The following is a 16207-nucleotide window of genomic DNA, read 5'->3' on the forward strand; positions in this document are numbered from 1 at the left end:
CGCTGCCCTCGCTATGTCGGTGGCCGGGCTGAAGAAGCAGTTCCACAAAGCCACGCAGGTACCGAGCCCTCTCCCACGGCTGCGGCCCGAGTGTGCGTGGGCATGCACGGGTGTGCGCTGTGCGGGGTCGTGCGCGGGTCTCCATTCGAGGGAGTGCAGCGTGAGTGGGTTTGCGCGGATGATGTGCCGGGTGGTGCCCGATGAGTGAGCGTGCGAGGGGCCCTGTGTCCGCACGGGTGTGCGCGGTGCGCGCAGGGATGTGCGCTGTGCGTGAATGTGCAGGGGGGCGGAGGGTCCACAGGGGTCTCCATCTGCGGAGGGCCAGGACTTGCGGGGCCGCCGCGCCTCCCCCGCCCGGCCCCGGCCGCGTTGCGGCAGCGGGCAGGGGCTCCTGGAGTGCGGGAGTAGCTCCGGGCTGCCCTGTCCTCCCCGCTTGGAGCCCGCGGGGGCAGCTGCTGGAGCAAATACCGCCGTGGGCTCGGACCTTCCCTACCGAGGCGCACCGTGTTTCCATAGGTGTTGTTTTAGCCTGACTTTGGGAAAAGAGCAATAAACATGACCTTTTTGCTTGTGGGTCTAGACTACAGCTGAAATCCGAGTAATGAGGTTTGGTTCTGTTGCTTTAGGCATGGTGCGATATTGCAGGAAGGTCAGGGCGAGTGTTTCACCAGTAGCTGAGTTGTTTCATAATACAAAGTCTGTGTGTTACAGTCTGCAAGGGTACAATTTCTGACTCAGTGTGCTTTGGGGCTAAATTTAAAATGGTTTCATAGAAGTCAAAGGAATTGCTTTGAATCTAGAGATCTGACACCAAGACCCGTGCAGTGTGCTTTTTTTTTTTTTTTTAAATTTTGTTTCTTCTAGTTTGTAACGAAGTAGAAAATCTCCCATTATTTCCTACTACTTGCCATTGCAGAGATCTTCAAGTAGGAGTCTTGGTCACTGCAAGCAGTCTATAGACGCAGACACGCAAGATACATTCAGCTGTTAGACTTTTCAACACCCATGTATTTCCCTTTCTCATGCATCTCATCTCTTGCACACTATGGGGAAGTGTTCCCTGAAAGAATGATCCTTAATCAAAGTATTCATCCAAATTCTGATTTTCCATACCTTGGAATTTCACCAGTACACATTGTAACTTTGAATGCAATGGGTTATGCCAAGTCCTGCCTGGGCGCATGGAGGCATTGAGTAACACGGTGTCTCACCTTTCCTGCCACGTTGTGCTGCATCATTGGTAAAATAAGCCTCACAAGAAAACGGCTGCACTCAAAACAGATGCTGCAAGGAGCAGATAAGGGTGCCTGAGCCCATCCGGCAGTGCCCATCTGCTGCTGTTACTTTGTTGTTTCTTCCCCTGCTGTCTATGGTGCTATGAGAAACCCACGAATCATCATTACTGCAATGAATTCTGGTACTGGAAATAAGAATTTCAGTGTCTGTGTGATCCATGTTTAAGAAGCAGGCAAACTGAAGTTCACTTTTTAGTACTAGAAGTCTCAGTTCTCCATTATTGTAAGGTAATGAGAATGCATCTGCATCAGCAGAGGTAAACATCTTTTTTTGAGGGAGCATGGTGTGAAAGCTCTGTGCATGCTGTTTTGTCCTTCAGATGACACTCTCACACTGATTGTCAGTACTGTAATTTAGAAGGAAGGAAGAGTTTTAGCTGTCTGGAGCCAAAATACTAAGTCTCTGATGCCAGATTTAGCCGCCTGACATCTGATGACCCTGGAATTTTTGTCCCCAGCCCTTACTTTCAGAGTTTGTTTTCATGCAGGCCATGAAGACACATTCATGTATGAGAATGACTCACAAGTACGTTGAAGACAGATCTGTTTATTGGCTTGTTTGCATTTTCAGTGAGAAATCTGCGATGTAGTTGTGCTGACCTTGCTGTAGGGAGTAATCCTTTAGACTAGTGATTAAACCCCAGGTGAAATACAGATTGACATTGCTGGCATGAACGGAGCTTTCCAGACAGGACCAGGAAAATAGGAAGTTTTAAAAATTCTGAATTACAGATTTGGTTCTTACTCATGTTTATATATATGATGTGCTGTTTTAATAGAGTCCTAAGTCTTATCAAGAACGCATCTGGATTGTTTTATACAATGTAAAAATTTTATTTAATGTCATTTATTGTTTTCTGATTTGTTAAATGTCAAACTAACTTGCATGAAGTACTGCCAGTTTAGAAGCCATGCTGAAGAACTTCATGCCTGTCAAATTTCATGGACCAACTGCAACAGCAGTGAGTCACTGAAAAGCAAAGGGATACTTTGCACCTTCTGGAATGAGTCAAGTGTTCACCCTTTTCTTTTGCCTTTCAGCAAAACTAATGCGTTTACCTCTGTGCAGCAGAGAACTAAAGTTTAGAGAAATCTCCTGAGTTTGTAAAAGCAGGGTGAGTCTGGAAGTCCTGACATTAATACAAAATTGCAAGATATTAGACCGACTGGTGTGGAGCAGGTTAGGTTATTAATTTGCTTCTTATACCCACAAAGCACCTAAGAAGAAGAAATAACTCCATTTGAATATTAATGTGCTGCTGCAAATCTATCATACGTCCTGAAGCTAGGAAGATTGATCTAAAGAGTGTTTTTCCAGAAATGGGCAACAAAGTGCTATGCCACCAAATTATCCCTTTTTCTTTAGGCATGCACACTCCTTTGCCAGTAGTGCTATGCCAGCATGACCGAGAGAATATTGTTTCCTACAGGTTTATGTACAGTTTTAAAAGTACCATAATCACTTTGGGTGATACAGATCTGACAGTCTGGGGCATTTAAACAGAGTTGTTTTAAAATAGGATGAGCTTTGTTTCCACATGACTGCATTCATTGCATAATGTGGCTCTTGTGAGGCACAGTCAAAACTAAGCTTTCAGAAAGCAATAATTTCATAGGGAAGGAGATTAACAAAAATTCAGGGAATGGCCACATCTGATGTTCCATTGGAAGCACCTGAATAAATGTGACTGACATTTAAATAGCAGTCTGAATGTGGTGATTTGAACCAAAACCCTGTCATACAGTTTCTTTTCTACTGCTGTATTCTGCTTTTATGATACGTGACTAAATTTGTCTCAACACCAAGACCAAATTAACCAGTTTATACAGTTTTATAGAGAAAAACGTTTGATATTGAAAGAAATAATCTGAAGAAATTACTTCCACTCCACCCATCGTTGTCACTAGATTGTTAGATGCCCTGACTTTAGGTGGGAAGTACTGTGCTTCTGTCTTTAACCACATAAACTATGAATTGCACAGTAGGAGAATGACTGTGGTGGTTAATAAGAAGCAAATGAGACTCCTGCCTTGCTATGCTATTGTCCAGAAAATTCTGTGCACTTCACAGGGATTCTTGATTTACAGCCTGTCTACGCGGGTTCTCTTGCAAAAACAAAGACAGAATATTAGGGTTTATCTGTCTGAATGGTTTTTTTTAATTCCTTGGTCAGAAGTATGTAAAATGTTTTTCACCGGAATTTATGAAGCAATCCGCTTACTAAACAAACTGCAACAAAACAATTTTTACTGTTCTGTGTTGATATCAATATTTTCCTAAATCTCTAGCACCCTCTGTATTCATAATGTTCCCGACTGTCCTGCAATGTTGAGTAGGAGCTGTGTGTGCTTTTCCAGTGATAGGACGTCACCTGTCTTTTCCAGCTGACTGTGGTTGAAGCTGGGCTCACACTGGGTCTGCTTTTCTCCTTCCATGTTTCCTCATAGCCTCACCCACCGAATAATGGTCAGTTCCTGTATATGTAAAGGTAGTTATGGGAGTTGGTCTGGGAAGTTGGGCAATGTTGCATTTTTCTTAGTGCAAATGCTGTGCCGTGTGTCTGTCGCTTATGTGGAAATTAATGAGCTCATTTCTCATGTAGTGTGGGAACTTGTGAGCAGTCTGAGGAAAGCAAAAGGGGAGCCATTTGCAGGGTGGTGTGGCTCTGAGGATGGTGCCCAAACAGGCTGCTAGAAACTTCTGTCCAAGAACATGCACCTCTGGCAGTCTGTTGGTTTCTCTCAGTGTGGAGCACTACCTTTTGAGATCAAGGAAAGGGAGCAAATTTCTGATCTGGAAATAAAGGCTATTTTTAGAAAAAAATACTTACTTAGCTGCAGAGGGGATTATTTCCACAGCAGGTAGGGAAATTCCTTCTGTTTGTGCACTCTATCTTGATTGCCAGATACATTATTCACATTTGGCATCATTCCCATGTGTCCTTTTATTGATATTACATAATTGAAAGGGTGAAAAATTGACTTTGATCTAAATTGACCTTTAGTTGGATACTGTGTAACCCTTCTGAGTTGTTGATGGCTTAAACAGTCTGCACCAGTTTCAAACCCTGTTTCTAAATCTGATTAGAGGAACTGCTGCTTTGTGTACTAAAAAGATCATAGCTTGTTTTTTTTAAAGATTTCTCGAACATGTATTACTGTAGTATCTTTCCAACTGATAGATGATACACTTTCCATTTTTATGTAGGTATATAAAAGTTGGAGCACTGAATGGCACTCATCTCTAAATTTTCCCCCAGTGATCTCTGGAGGCAAAGAATACCTGTGGATGCTGTGCTCAAAACACAGCCTGCACCAGATTTTTGTTTGATATCTTGACTTCCATCTTAACTGGAATTATTACATAGCAAGGAAGAACTGTCTGCTCTTGGTCACTCATGCAAAACAGTCATTAAGTTTTAAATGCATTCTCACAACTAGCATACTGATAGATAGCATGTTCATGAAAGTGCTGGAGCAGCATAACCAGTTTTGATTGAAGATTTTGCAGAGGTTACTGTGCAGAAGATTCTGTAGTTTTATGTAGCTGTTACTTGCAAATGTAAGGGAGGTGCTGGGTTGGTCTGAGATAATCCTTGTGAAGGATGGAGGGTTGAGGAGCTTGAACACTGGCTGTCATGACCTAGCAGTGTACCAGTGAAGTCTGGCTTTGAAAAGATCAGCAAGAAGGACAGAGTTGAAAATCTGCTTTGGGGGCCCCAAGGAGCTGCTGCCACTCTGTGTGTACATATGAAGAGAAACTGTGTGGACAGCTTTTAGTGGGAAGTGCCCTGATGAAGCAGACTCATGGCCCTCTTATCAGTGAAAGTCTGTGATATGTTCAGGGACAGGCAAAACATCCTCCAAACCTCTTCTCTTAGAACTGAAAGGTCGTCCTTGTGCTGCTTTCCAGAAACTTCTGTGGCTCTGGTTCTCAATTTCTTCTCATGTAGTGGCCACTGATGGACAATGGTGGTGCTTATCCTTTCTTAATTATATGGAGATAATCAGACGAAAGAAAATTGAGTTACAGCATGGTATTATTGTGATGATGTTTGCCACAGCAGAATTACCTCGCTTTCAGTGCTATCTAATCCTGCACTTAATCCTAGAGACAAAATAGTGCTTTTTTATAATCTGAGGTTATAGCACACCACAGGAATCCAACGAATCTGTCATAGGAGTGCTAGGAGTTAATTTTTTTTTTCTCACGAAGTTGAGAAAAAAAAGAGAAATTGCTATTTACTGTGCTTACATTTTTCATAAGCTTTCCTTTATGAAGGCTCTACAGACCTGCACGGTAGAAAATGAAAAATTCGAAGTGTTTTTTTGAAATTCAGCATATTTTCAATTTGTCTGTGGATGGAAATCACTATGATGGACCTGGACAGAATGCTTCATGGGTATGTAGTTGCACTTGATGTAATAGTGATGATGTTCTTGTGTCCATGATGGAGGACATATCTTTATAAATAAACATCTTGCAATTTTTTTTTTCATTCTGTAGGCTGAAATTGGACTGATGTAATTGTTGTAGCATCATTTGGTTCACACTGAATGCAGCAGTTTACTCTCACCTTCTTTGCCCATCATCATTCCTCCACAGAAAGGGAGTGTTATTTGATCCCAGCAAAGGTGCTGCTGAGGCAGCAGCAGCATAACCTTGTGGTTTGGTGTGATGCCAGAGGACCTTCTGAAAGAACAAGAAATTCAACCACTCATTTGGCTATTTTTCCTCTTACTGGGGGAGGGCTGGAGAATTGAACGCATATCTGTTTCAGAAAAGATAGGTGCCACTAGCTGGGATCCTTGTCAGCATTGATGCAGTTTCCTTCAGACTGTTTTGGTCTTGTGTTCCTTGGATTTGTTATCACTGTCAAAAGGGAATATTAAGCTGAATCCTTTATAAGCAGAAATTCTAAAATAGAGAAAAATATTGGCTTTCTCTGTCTTTTCCCCCTTGATTCTATGGAAGTAGAACACTTCACAGTGTTAAAATGTTTACATTCCCCTCTGCCTCAGTCATATTTTTTGTGGATTTCAGTTTGGTGGTTTTAATAACTTGTGTTATTAATATATCAATTGTTACTCTTTTTGATTGCCTAGATTCCAGTTTCTTTTGGCTGCAAAAGGTCTTTAAATGTGAAAATAGTTTACCTAAACATTTTGATATAGGGCTTGTTTTTCACCTTTGTGTCACGAAATTTGGTGACTGTTGTGCAGAAACAACAACAATAGTATTTATCTTTCAATTTAAAGTGTCCTTAGGCACTAGACTGTTTCATTAGAAATGAAAGCTGGGGTTTTTTTCCTCTGGAAAGAAAATTGTCCTGAAAATTATTGTTGATTTTGTCTTTTATGACTTTCAGTAGACTAATGGGACTTGCTCTTTTAAGCATCACTAGACAGTTAGATATTTTTGCTGAGTTCTTTTCCAATCTGTACACTTTTCAGCTTTAAGATATGTGCCAGAAATTCCTTTTCATGCAAAATCAATCTAGATGCAGCAAACCAATTAATAATTCATAAGGTATAAATGTCAAAAATAAATAGTGTTTGCCTTTCCAGATGAGTCACTTAGAGCTTGGCTGTCTTGGAAAGTTATGGCATCATAATCTAAGGGCTGAATTGGAAGTGGTGCAATTTTACAAGTATAACTCTGCAATGGATAGGTTTCTTTCTGCCTGTAGAAGAACAGCTTTTCAACTTTATTGGCTTTTTTTGAGAAGGGAGTTGAAGGCATCAGACTAAGACCCATCCTTCCACTGCAAAGAAAGTACTTGCCCAGAACTGGCTAAGGCATTAGAGATGATCAGTTAGTGTATTTTTCTCTACTAATTCACCAGCTTGATTTGTTTGCTTCAGAGGAAGTGAAGTGGTTTCACTACTTAGGAGCAGGTCCTAATTGAATCTTCTGTTGGCTGCTTCCTCCCATTTCTTGCACTGGTCAGGAAAGGATGGAACTTGGTTTTATTTTTTACTATTATGAAAGGAATTAGTAACTTTTAAAACAGAGCTGAGGCTTGCAGAATGTTCCAAGCAAATGCAAACATTTTTAGGAACCAAAATGTTTGAATGTGGAAATGTGCCTTGATGTGCAGAATAACCACATGAGTGCATGTTTACTGGTTAGACTCCATCATCCAAGGAGCCTTTCACTAGTATTAAAAAATGGAAATTTGTCTTTGAGGAAGAATGGTTGAATCTTACTTTTTTATTTACATTCTAAATTTGGGTTTTAAATATGAACATAGTATTGTGAGGCTGGCAGGGAATCTGCCTTTTTCACAAAATTCCTGAAAAACATATTGCCAAATATGAGGCAAATTCACCACTGTCAGATGTGGATATGACTATTGCAAGCAGCAAACATAATATGCCTTTCTTCTAGAATGCCATAAGTATAGACAGATAAAATATGAGTTTTCAAAGCATAGGAAATGTAATTGCTGAAAGCTGAGGCAAGTTTAGGTAAATGATCGTTAGCTTTTTAATGCAGAAAAATTTGTTTTCCTCTATCGGACTTTTTCTGTTTTGTTTTGTTTGCTATGTATGCTGCTGCAAAAAAGGCATGTAGGAACAAAAGTTAAGCTTTGCATGGTAGGAATGGGATTTTCTTACATGAGAGCGTAAGAGCCAAAAATATATAAAATATCAAAAGGTAAGTAACTTTTTTTTTCTTTGTTTTACAATATTGTTATTCAAAATACATAAGTCGGGGTGATTTGGGTCCTGTTACTTTTCAAAGGTCTGAATTGGCATGTTTTAGGAAGGCTGCATTTTTATGGCCAAAAATCTGTAACACTTGAAATAGAATAACAAAAGCTCTACAGCTTCTGGAACGTATCCTGGTTTTTTATTTAACAGTAGACTTGGTTGGGAATAAAATGCTAGAAAGGAAGATGAGTGAGGATGAAAGACTGGAGAGGTCCACAACGGGAATCCTTGAAAACTGAGCAGATGCAAATTCTCTGCTCTGTTATGTATGGGTAGAGGGAGAAGGAATGGCAGATGTTAGTGAATGAAGCTAGCGCCTGCTATTTCCTGCTTCGTTAGCCTGCTATTTCCAGGATTCCAGCTCCTGATCTGGACACAGTGATCATGTATGTTGTTCCAGCCTAGGAAAGATGAATGTTCCCAAAACTCATACAGCTTAAGTAGCACCAATGGGTTAACGAGGTCATCATGAATTTAATGGTGTTGGTATAGGTGGAATTGAATGTGATTAACAAGGGAAAAAGCCAACATTGTTTCTAAGATGACAACCCCAGCTGTTGCAGATTTCCTGTCTGACAGGGAGAAAGAATAAGGCAAAGGCAATACTCCTCTGCTGCTCTGATTTCAGGATAGTCTTTTAACAAAAATTGCTGGACAGCCACTGAAAAATAAGCTCTCCATGACTTAGTGCTTTTTCCGTTCCCTAGGGAGAGTTTGCTGTTCTGAGTAGACTGACAGAGCCTTTATGTTTTGTGTGTGGAAAGTTTCTCCAGCACTGGCTGCCCAAGGTTCTGCTAGGTTTTGATCAGCAATGTCCCCACATCAAATCAGTGACTCATTCAAACTGTTCGGTGAAGCTCAAAACTCCCCCAGGCAGAAGATGAGCTCTGGGCTGGCATATTCCTGGGATCTCTGCAGCGCTGTGGCGTGCTGGGGCCCAAGGTGCTCTCAGTGACTGAAAGTACCCAGCCAGGCTGCAGAGGCAGAATGCAGTAACAGGTACTGGTTATGCAGATGTATAGCTTTTTGGGATGAAAGGCAAGATTGTCCCAGTGTGTCTTACTTCTCCATAGCCCCGAAGGAGGGGGAAGACCCTCCTACTTTAACTTGAGAAAGCATTGCTGCAGATTCTTAAGATGCATTTCAGTGTATCTGTAGAAAAGGAGCTATCCTTCTGCTCTGTGCTGTTCAGTGCATGCCACCGATGCCTGGAAGTGGCTACCTAAAAACAGAGGCTGGACAAAAATAAGATAATAAAGGAAGGTATTTATTTGAAGGGCCTTCAAAGGTACACCCTGGGCAGGCCAAAGGCTACACTCAAGATGGACCCTGGGTCATGGGTTCCTCACACTTTTATAAGTTTGATCCATTTTCATATCAGGGTTAATTCTCCAATTAGAACTTCAGTTAATGATGTAGTTACCCCAAGTTTGCCCCTTCTCTTCAAAGGCTCTTAGTTTACATATTTTGGGGCCTGGGACAATCAAGGTGTCCTTGAAGAGCAAACCTGGAGAGGGTTTGTTATGTCTAACCAGCATGAGAGAACAGCGGTTAACAGGCTACACGAAACTTCAGTTACACACTAGGCAGTACAGGATTTGAAAAATATAAAAGTTAAAACCTATGGCATCATCACAAGTGGCTAAATCACATATATTCTCCTTCCTCAGAACAACGTAAGTCTCTGGACATGTGTGCGGTTGTGGTGCTTGAGATCTAGAGAGCCTTGATGGCAGAAGCTGAAGTTTGGCTTTCTTGTACATCCTGAATGTACTGGCCAAGAAAGGAATCGAGTGTGCTTGGGTTGAGTTTCTGACTGGGGCCTACTGGTTCCACTGCAGAATCTATTCTAAAAATAAAATAAGATCCTCAGATAAAAACAAATTGGAATGTGGATGGACTTCTACTTGAAAATGTCTACCAAACTATAGGAGAAAATTCACATGATGCCCAAGGCCTTACACTCATTTCTTTTGGGCTGATAGGGTAATTGCTGATTTACTCCTCTCATTTTAAGAACAAAACTGCTTCCAAAATCATGTATTAAAAACAGCTATATGGGATTTCCACCAACTTTTATAAAATGCAGGCAGTTTTCCTGAGCAGATTTAAAAGCTTCTCTAGAGACATACAGACATGGTGGTGTTAGATCTTGTTCCTTCTGAAAGACTCTTTCTCTCTTTTCTTGCACCGCACATTGGAGCAAGAGAGATTTGAAAATTTAATGAAGGTGCAATAAAACAGCCTATTCTAGTTCCATCTTTTTCTCATTTCTGTTTGCACATTAACTACATGTGTGCCCAGGGAAACTTCTTGACCTACAAACAGGTTGACTGCTGTAGACTTTTTTTTCCTGATTTACTCCTGATATTTCCTTTAAACCTTTGGAAATTGTTGTTACAGTAAATTGTATTTCCTTTAAATGCTATATTAATTTTCTTGCAATAAAATTAAAGTTGGGAAGGTAAATTAAGCAGCTGAGGGAGAAGCCATGGATGTCAAATAAGCTGTTTCTTAAGGAATGAAGACCAGATCAGGAGTATAAGTAACAGCCTTGTGGATGGCTGAGCCAGAGGGCTCAGGTCTAGAAACTTAGGGCTTTTGCAGCATGTGGTGGAGCAGGTAGCAGGGAGCTACAGCAAGAGGGGAGAGTGGGATCAGGTATTGTCTTTGTACGCTGTGTTTTAGCAATTTTATTAGCACTACGCTGAGGACTTAACAGAAGAGCATGTGACGAATATTTATTTTTTCCTATTCTCTACTGTGATGATATGCATGTAGTCATGATATCACAGCATACCATGGCTGTATTGCTATCAGAAGTCATCTGGTATGTCCATTTCCTGCCCTAAAATCTCCACTGTTGCCCTTGAGAGTGACTGGGTTTGTAGTTACAGGTTTAAGTTGTGAAATATTGAAGCTTAGCAGCATTAATAAGCAGGGATGAGATAATGCCAATTTGCTCCTTAGTATTGCCAGGTGAGAGATGAGAGCGCTTTAAAATGCTGTTGCCCTGTTTTTGCTTTCATGGGCTTGCCTCGGAAGTTACTTTCTATATACTGAAGAAGAAAGCAGTAGTCATTTCTGGTGCCCTGTGCTAAGCTACAGGGAAGACTTGAGGGAAAGGTATAGGAAGTCTGTCCTATCATATCACAGATATACCTAAGTGTCTGACCAGAAATCTCAGGGAGGAGTGGAAGTGGCAGGGGGAAAAGACAAATTAAAGTATATTTACAGGTACTTGGTTTCCTGCCACAACCCTCCTGTGCCTGTGCCAACAAGGAAAGCTCTGCAGTGCTCTCTTCTGCAACCATTCCTCTTCCCACATCTCTGCTGCAAAGTGACCAGGAGGGCAGAAAAAGTGACTTTTTGCTCTTTTTCCGTGCCATCCTTCAACATCTGAGGAATTTCTGGCAGGGTTTGTGGGCCTAGTTTTCTCTGCAGCAGGTCAGGGTGAGCAGGGAGCTGAGACTTAAACAATTAATTCATTGTTTCTATGATTGTGACTCCTTGGCTCTACTGAAATATAGTATTTGGTTGGCAGGCTGGAAAGGATAGGTTTTGTTCTGATACCTTATTTGTTTTTAAGCGGCAGGAGTCCTGTCATTAACAACTGCTCTAAATTATAAAACAATGTAGTATTTCTCTTAATTCTTCAATGTAATATTTTAAGAGGTGGTTAAATTAGTTCATGAAAGCAGAAAACGTTTATGTATTATCAAAGATTTTGCAGGCAAGCAGTGCATAATCAAGATTTACAAAAATTTTCCCAGTATTTTGTTTCCAAAGGAGACTTGATACAAATGTACAGTGGAGGTGACCTGGTTGTTGATATGAGACATTCACTAATGCATATGGTATATGCCTTTACTCAGTAGCAAGAAAACATTCTGCATACTAAATTCTGCAGATCTAGGTATTTTTGCTTTTTTATCTTAAGCATTCAGAGGTCATCTTTAACTAAGCTTTTTTATTGTTATCATTATTAATAGTGTTTTAGCAGCATATAATTCCAAATGTTAAGGAGATATTACAGAATCCAGATGTTTTAAAATTAGTAATGCAAGAGCAAAACCTGTGGTTTTGTTATAACCACATGTTTATGAGACTTAAGAGTTTTTAGGGGGAAACAACACATAGCAGCAGACAAATGACAGGCATTGCAAAGAACCATCAGTAATTCCTCTGAGACATTTTGTCTTCTTAAAGTTCACCTCCTTCGAGAGCTGTTCCAGTTTAAAGTGTGTGCCAGATCTTTGACAGTGTGTAATTGTGCCCCTCCCTCTCGCTTTCTTTCAGATAGAGTGATGTAGCAGCTGACCTGAACTTCTGAGGCGGTGTCTATGTTGGAAAGTCACACAGTGCAAAAGGCTTGTGAAAATTGCAGGAAATAATCCAGATCCAGATGGACTTTTCTATGTCATGCAAAAATCTAAAGTTTTTTTTCAGACAGCTGTGAAGATCTTTCTGTTCAGCTGATGGGTTGACTTAAGTTTTAGATTTAGTAAATTGCTTGGCTACTACTAACTTCCTTTGCAAGCAAGGGGGTAGGTAGATGCAAGAAGAAAAGTAACATCATCCACACAGAAAAGAAATCATGTAGATTTACATGAGAGCTGTATTTTAGGAAATGGTGTAATAGTGAACAGATGTGGCAGAGCAGGTGTCTTTACCTTTCTCTCATTTTAAAGAACTAGATTGTATTTTCTGAGGCACAGGCCTACATGGGACTTTAAAGAGACATGAAATACCAAGAGGCCAGGATAGAACTCCTGAAACACTCCCTGTGATCTCTGGTGGTCTTGGTAGCAAGATGATGTCTTGCCATCTAGGAGGGTCATCTTCAGGAAATCTGAGGTAGTGGGTACCCTGCTACAGCAGGGTTCACATCTCAGATTGTTCACATCTCAAAGGTTGGTCACATCTCCAAGGTTTGAATAACCAGAGAGGAGACCAGGAGGCTGGTGAGGAACCACTTCTGTGCTCCATTGTGAGTTTTGATGTCTGCCATACTTGGCCTAGGAAGTGAAGGATCCTTAACCATTTTCTTTCTGTGCACCCAGACATACGCTAGGCAGTAAATAGTTGTAGTCATGAAGGGATCCACACAGGCAGTGTAAGCTCTGCTCAGAATTCCTCTCCTTGCTTTGCATCACTTTTGTATCACCAGTATGCAAAAGTTGTGGCAGTGGAAAAGCAGCTGCAAACTTGTGAGAAAACTGTGAATTCATGATCTCTGAGTATGCCAAAGAGGGTGGCTATTGTAAATGTGGCCCTGAAGGCAAATATCTATTTATCCTGCTTTTTTTTTTTTCCTTTGTATTTCTTTGTATTTTGCTGATCTGAGCCATTATTCTCATGCAACCAGAACCCAATGACTAGAGTGGTGTATCATCTTCACTGATGCTGGTCTTGCTGAAGATACATGCTGTGTAATTCTGACTTGCTAATTTACCCAAGTGTACAGGGCTAGTGTGTAATGGTAGTGCCATACCTGTTTCTTGTCAGTGATTTGAAATATGTTGTTTTAAAACCACACTTTTCAGACAAAGATAGACCTGTGATTTCTCCTTGACTTGACAACTTCGGTTTTGCGGCTGATCAAGTAATCAACAGGACTGGAAGATCTGATGAATTTAATCTATACTCAGCAGGTAAAGATCGTTGTAGGAACTGAAACATTTTAGGTGAGTATGGGAAGACCCTGGATTCTGCATCCCTCTGAAGAGTCAAGAACATGATGCCTCCTGATCTCTGGAGGCTTATCTTCCCAGATACTTCCAGTAAAGCAATGCACTTCATCAGAGCCGTGTGCCATGAATTTTAATTGCCTTCAAATTCTTTATTTGCACTGCAGCCTATTTTTGTGTGTAGAAGGAGAAAGATGGGGACACCCTGTATATTTATGTTATTTTTAAGGCCTTACATTTAATTTCTTTGTAGAATTGAAGATTTAAATGAAACGAGTGTATTTGGAAAGGTAAATTTTCAGCACTGAGAATGAGTTGATCAAAATTCATTATCCTTTTAAAATTTGGGCTCTTTGGCTATACTTTCCCAAAGTTCACACAAAAGCTTGATACATTGTAATAAATACCATTTCTCATGAATAACACTTTAATCAATCAGGGAAATTATAGTTTTGGTAATATATGTGGGTGAGAGCCATTCTATATTTAAACTGTTTGGTGTACCCCCTATTTAATCAGAGCTTTGCTCATGTCATTATTTGTCTGTCTGGTTCTGTAGAGTCATTGTGATCTCCTCAGTCCTGCATGGTAGGGGTGTGTGCATGGCAAAACTTCCAAGGCTGCATGGACTTTTGAAGTTTTCAGAAAGCACTCTTTGTTACAGAGAGCAGTCATGTAAAGTGGATTTTCCTTCAAATCTTCCTAAAGCAAATGTCATCATTGGTGTACTTTACTGTCATGCTGCAGAAAGGATGCTTATCTGTACTTATGCAAATAGCCTTTGTGAGAGCTCTGTTCCTTCTGTTTATTTGTGTTTCTAGGGCTGTTACAACTTTTCTTCCCATAAGACCTAATGACATCACTGAGCAGCATTACAAGTGATCTTCATCCTTTAACATGAAACTAATCAGTCACACAGAATTGTCCAAGGAGTAGACCAAAACCTGAATAACCCGTGTTGTATTTTTTCAGTGGAGTGTTCAACAGAGTTGCACACAGCAGAGGTCCGAGATCTCTATGCTAAATAACAACACAGAGATTCTTTTGCCTTCAGAGTGCTATAGCTGATGCTGCAAATAACTGTAAAGATTGGTGTATCCCAGTGGCATCCTATATATACACCTGGCCTTCTACCTGTGTCCTTGCTGCTGTGAGGACAAAACCAGACAAAACTAGACTGTGACAGACACTTTCCTTATACACTTCCTTCACACTGAACATATATATACACTAACTTGGTATGCACAGTTTTATATCTTGATTTCTTGAGTGACATCATGAAAACTAGCTGTCCCTCTGAGACTAACCCAGCTTTGCCTGTGTTCAGACATCTTAGTAGTTGTCTGCTTCTGGGGTGATGTGTATATGGCAATTACTCTTCTTCTCTTCTGGTCCTCACATTCTCTCTCAGGAGATATGAAGCTCTTAGGAGCCATAAAAATACATTTCTTGTACTTGCATTTTTACACTACAAATATATTTGGGTTTATAGCACTTCTTCTGCCCACATAACCTGGATTTTTCCTGCTAATTTCACATACTCATTCTCTGTAGAAAGACCTGTGAGTCAGTCGCTGCTTCTCTGCATTTGGAGAAGAATTTGAGATTCTTGAATCGAATTAGACTCTCCCCGTAGACATGCAAGCTTTTTTCATTTCACATTCTTCTGGTTTTCTTGTGCTTGTGGAACTAGCGGTGAAATTACTGTAGTGAATCCCTATTTATATATCTGTATATGATTATGTATCAAGCAATCCCAGCCATTATTAGGGATGTGAATGTAATACTCAGACAAAGGAGATACGTAATTTTGTGTACATGTCCATTTTATTTATGTATCAGCATAGGAAATATTTAGATATAGACACACTACCCCTGATACTCTGAAGTTCCTCTTTAGGTGATGAAGTGGTACATCAGAGAAAATGGCTAGCTGTTGTTACCATCTGACCTGTGCAGAATATCTGAAAACGGTGCATCTATTTTATATATGTGTGCTGCAAACATAAACAAAAGAGCGGATTTGAATACTAGCAGAAAGGAGATCAGCAAGCTTTTTGTAGCAAACTTAAGCTTCAGCATTCAAATCCAGGGATGAAAGTGGCTTCTGAAGTGGAAATTAATATTTCATGTTTTATATCCAAGTAGCAAATTATGGTAGTTTAATGAGACAAGCAGTACTATTTTGATGTATAGCGTAGTCAGCCATGAACATTTAAAAATCATGAGGTGGGCCATTATGTGTTGGGGTCTCCTCCCCTGCCATGGAGCCCTGGGAGAGGGGCCCTGAGGGGAGACACGGGGTTTCCCTGCCCCTGGTCAGCCTCATTCCCCATTGGTTGGTTTGGGTTCCCTGGTGTGGCCAAGGACCCGGGGGTCCTGTGACTGTGGAGTTCCTGGGCAGAGCCCCGGCCATGCGGCTGGAGAAAAAAACATCTCTGAAACATCTATCAAGAATCTGTCTGTCCATATATATTTTCTTTTCACGGGACTCCTGGTTTTATA

At 40.7% G+C, this 16207-nt stretch overlaps 1 protein-coding gene across 1 annotated transcript in view; it reads left to right on the forward strand.

Annotated features, from left to right (window-relative positions):
- Nucleotides 1–6: 6 nt before the first annotated feature.
- The window catches only part of SH3GL2 (SH3 domain containing GRB2 like 2, endophilin A1), a 94146-nt gene continuing 77945 nt past the window's right edge, over nt 7–16207 (forward strand). The window contains exon 1 of the mRNA XM_008630849.2: nt 7–58. Coding sequence (XP_008629071.2) covers nt 14–58 — 45 coding nt within the window. The 5' untranslated portion in view covers nt 7–13. The remainder of the gene's footprint in view (nt 59–16207) is intronic.

This window comes from Corvus brachyrhynchos, unplaced genomic scaffold, assembly GCF_000691975.1.
Source record: "Corvus brachyrhynchos isolate BGI_N302 unplaced genomic scaffold, ASM69197v1 scaffold93, whole genome shotgun sequence".
Classification (NCBI taxonomy): Eukaryota; Metazoa; Chordata; class Aves; order Passeriformes; family Corvidae; genus Corvus; species Corvus brachyrhynchos.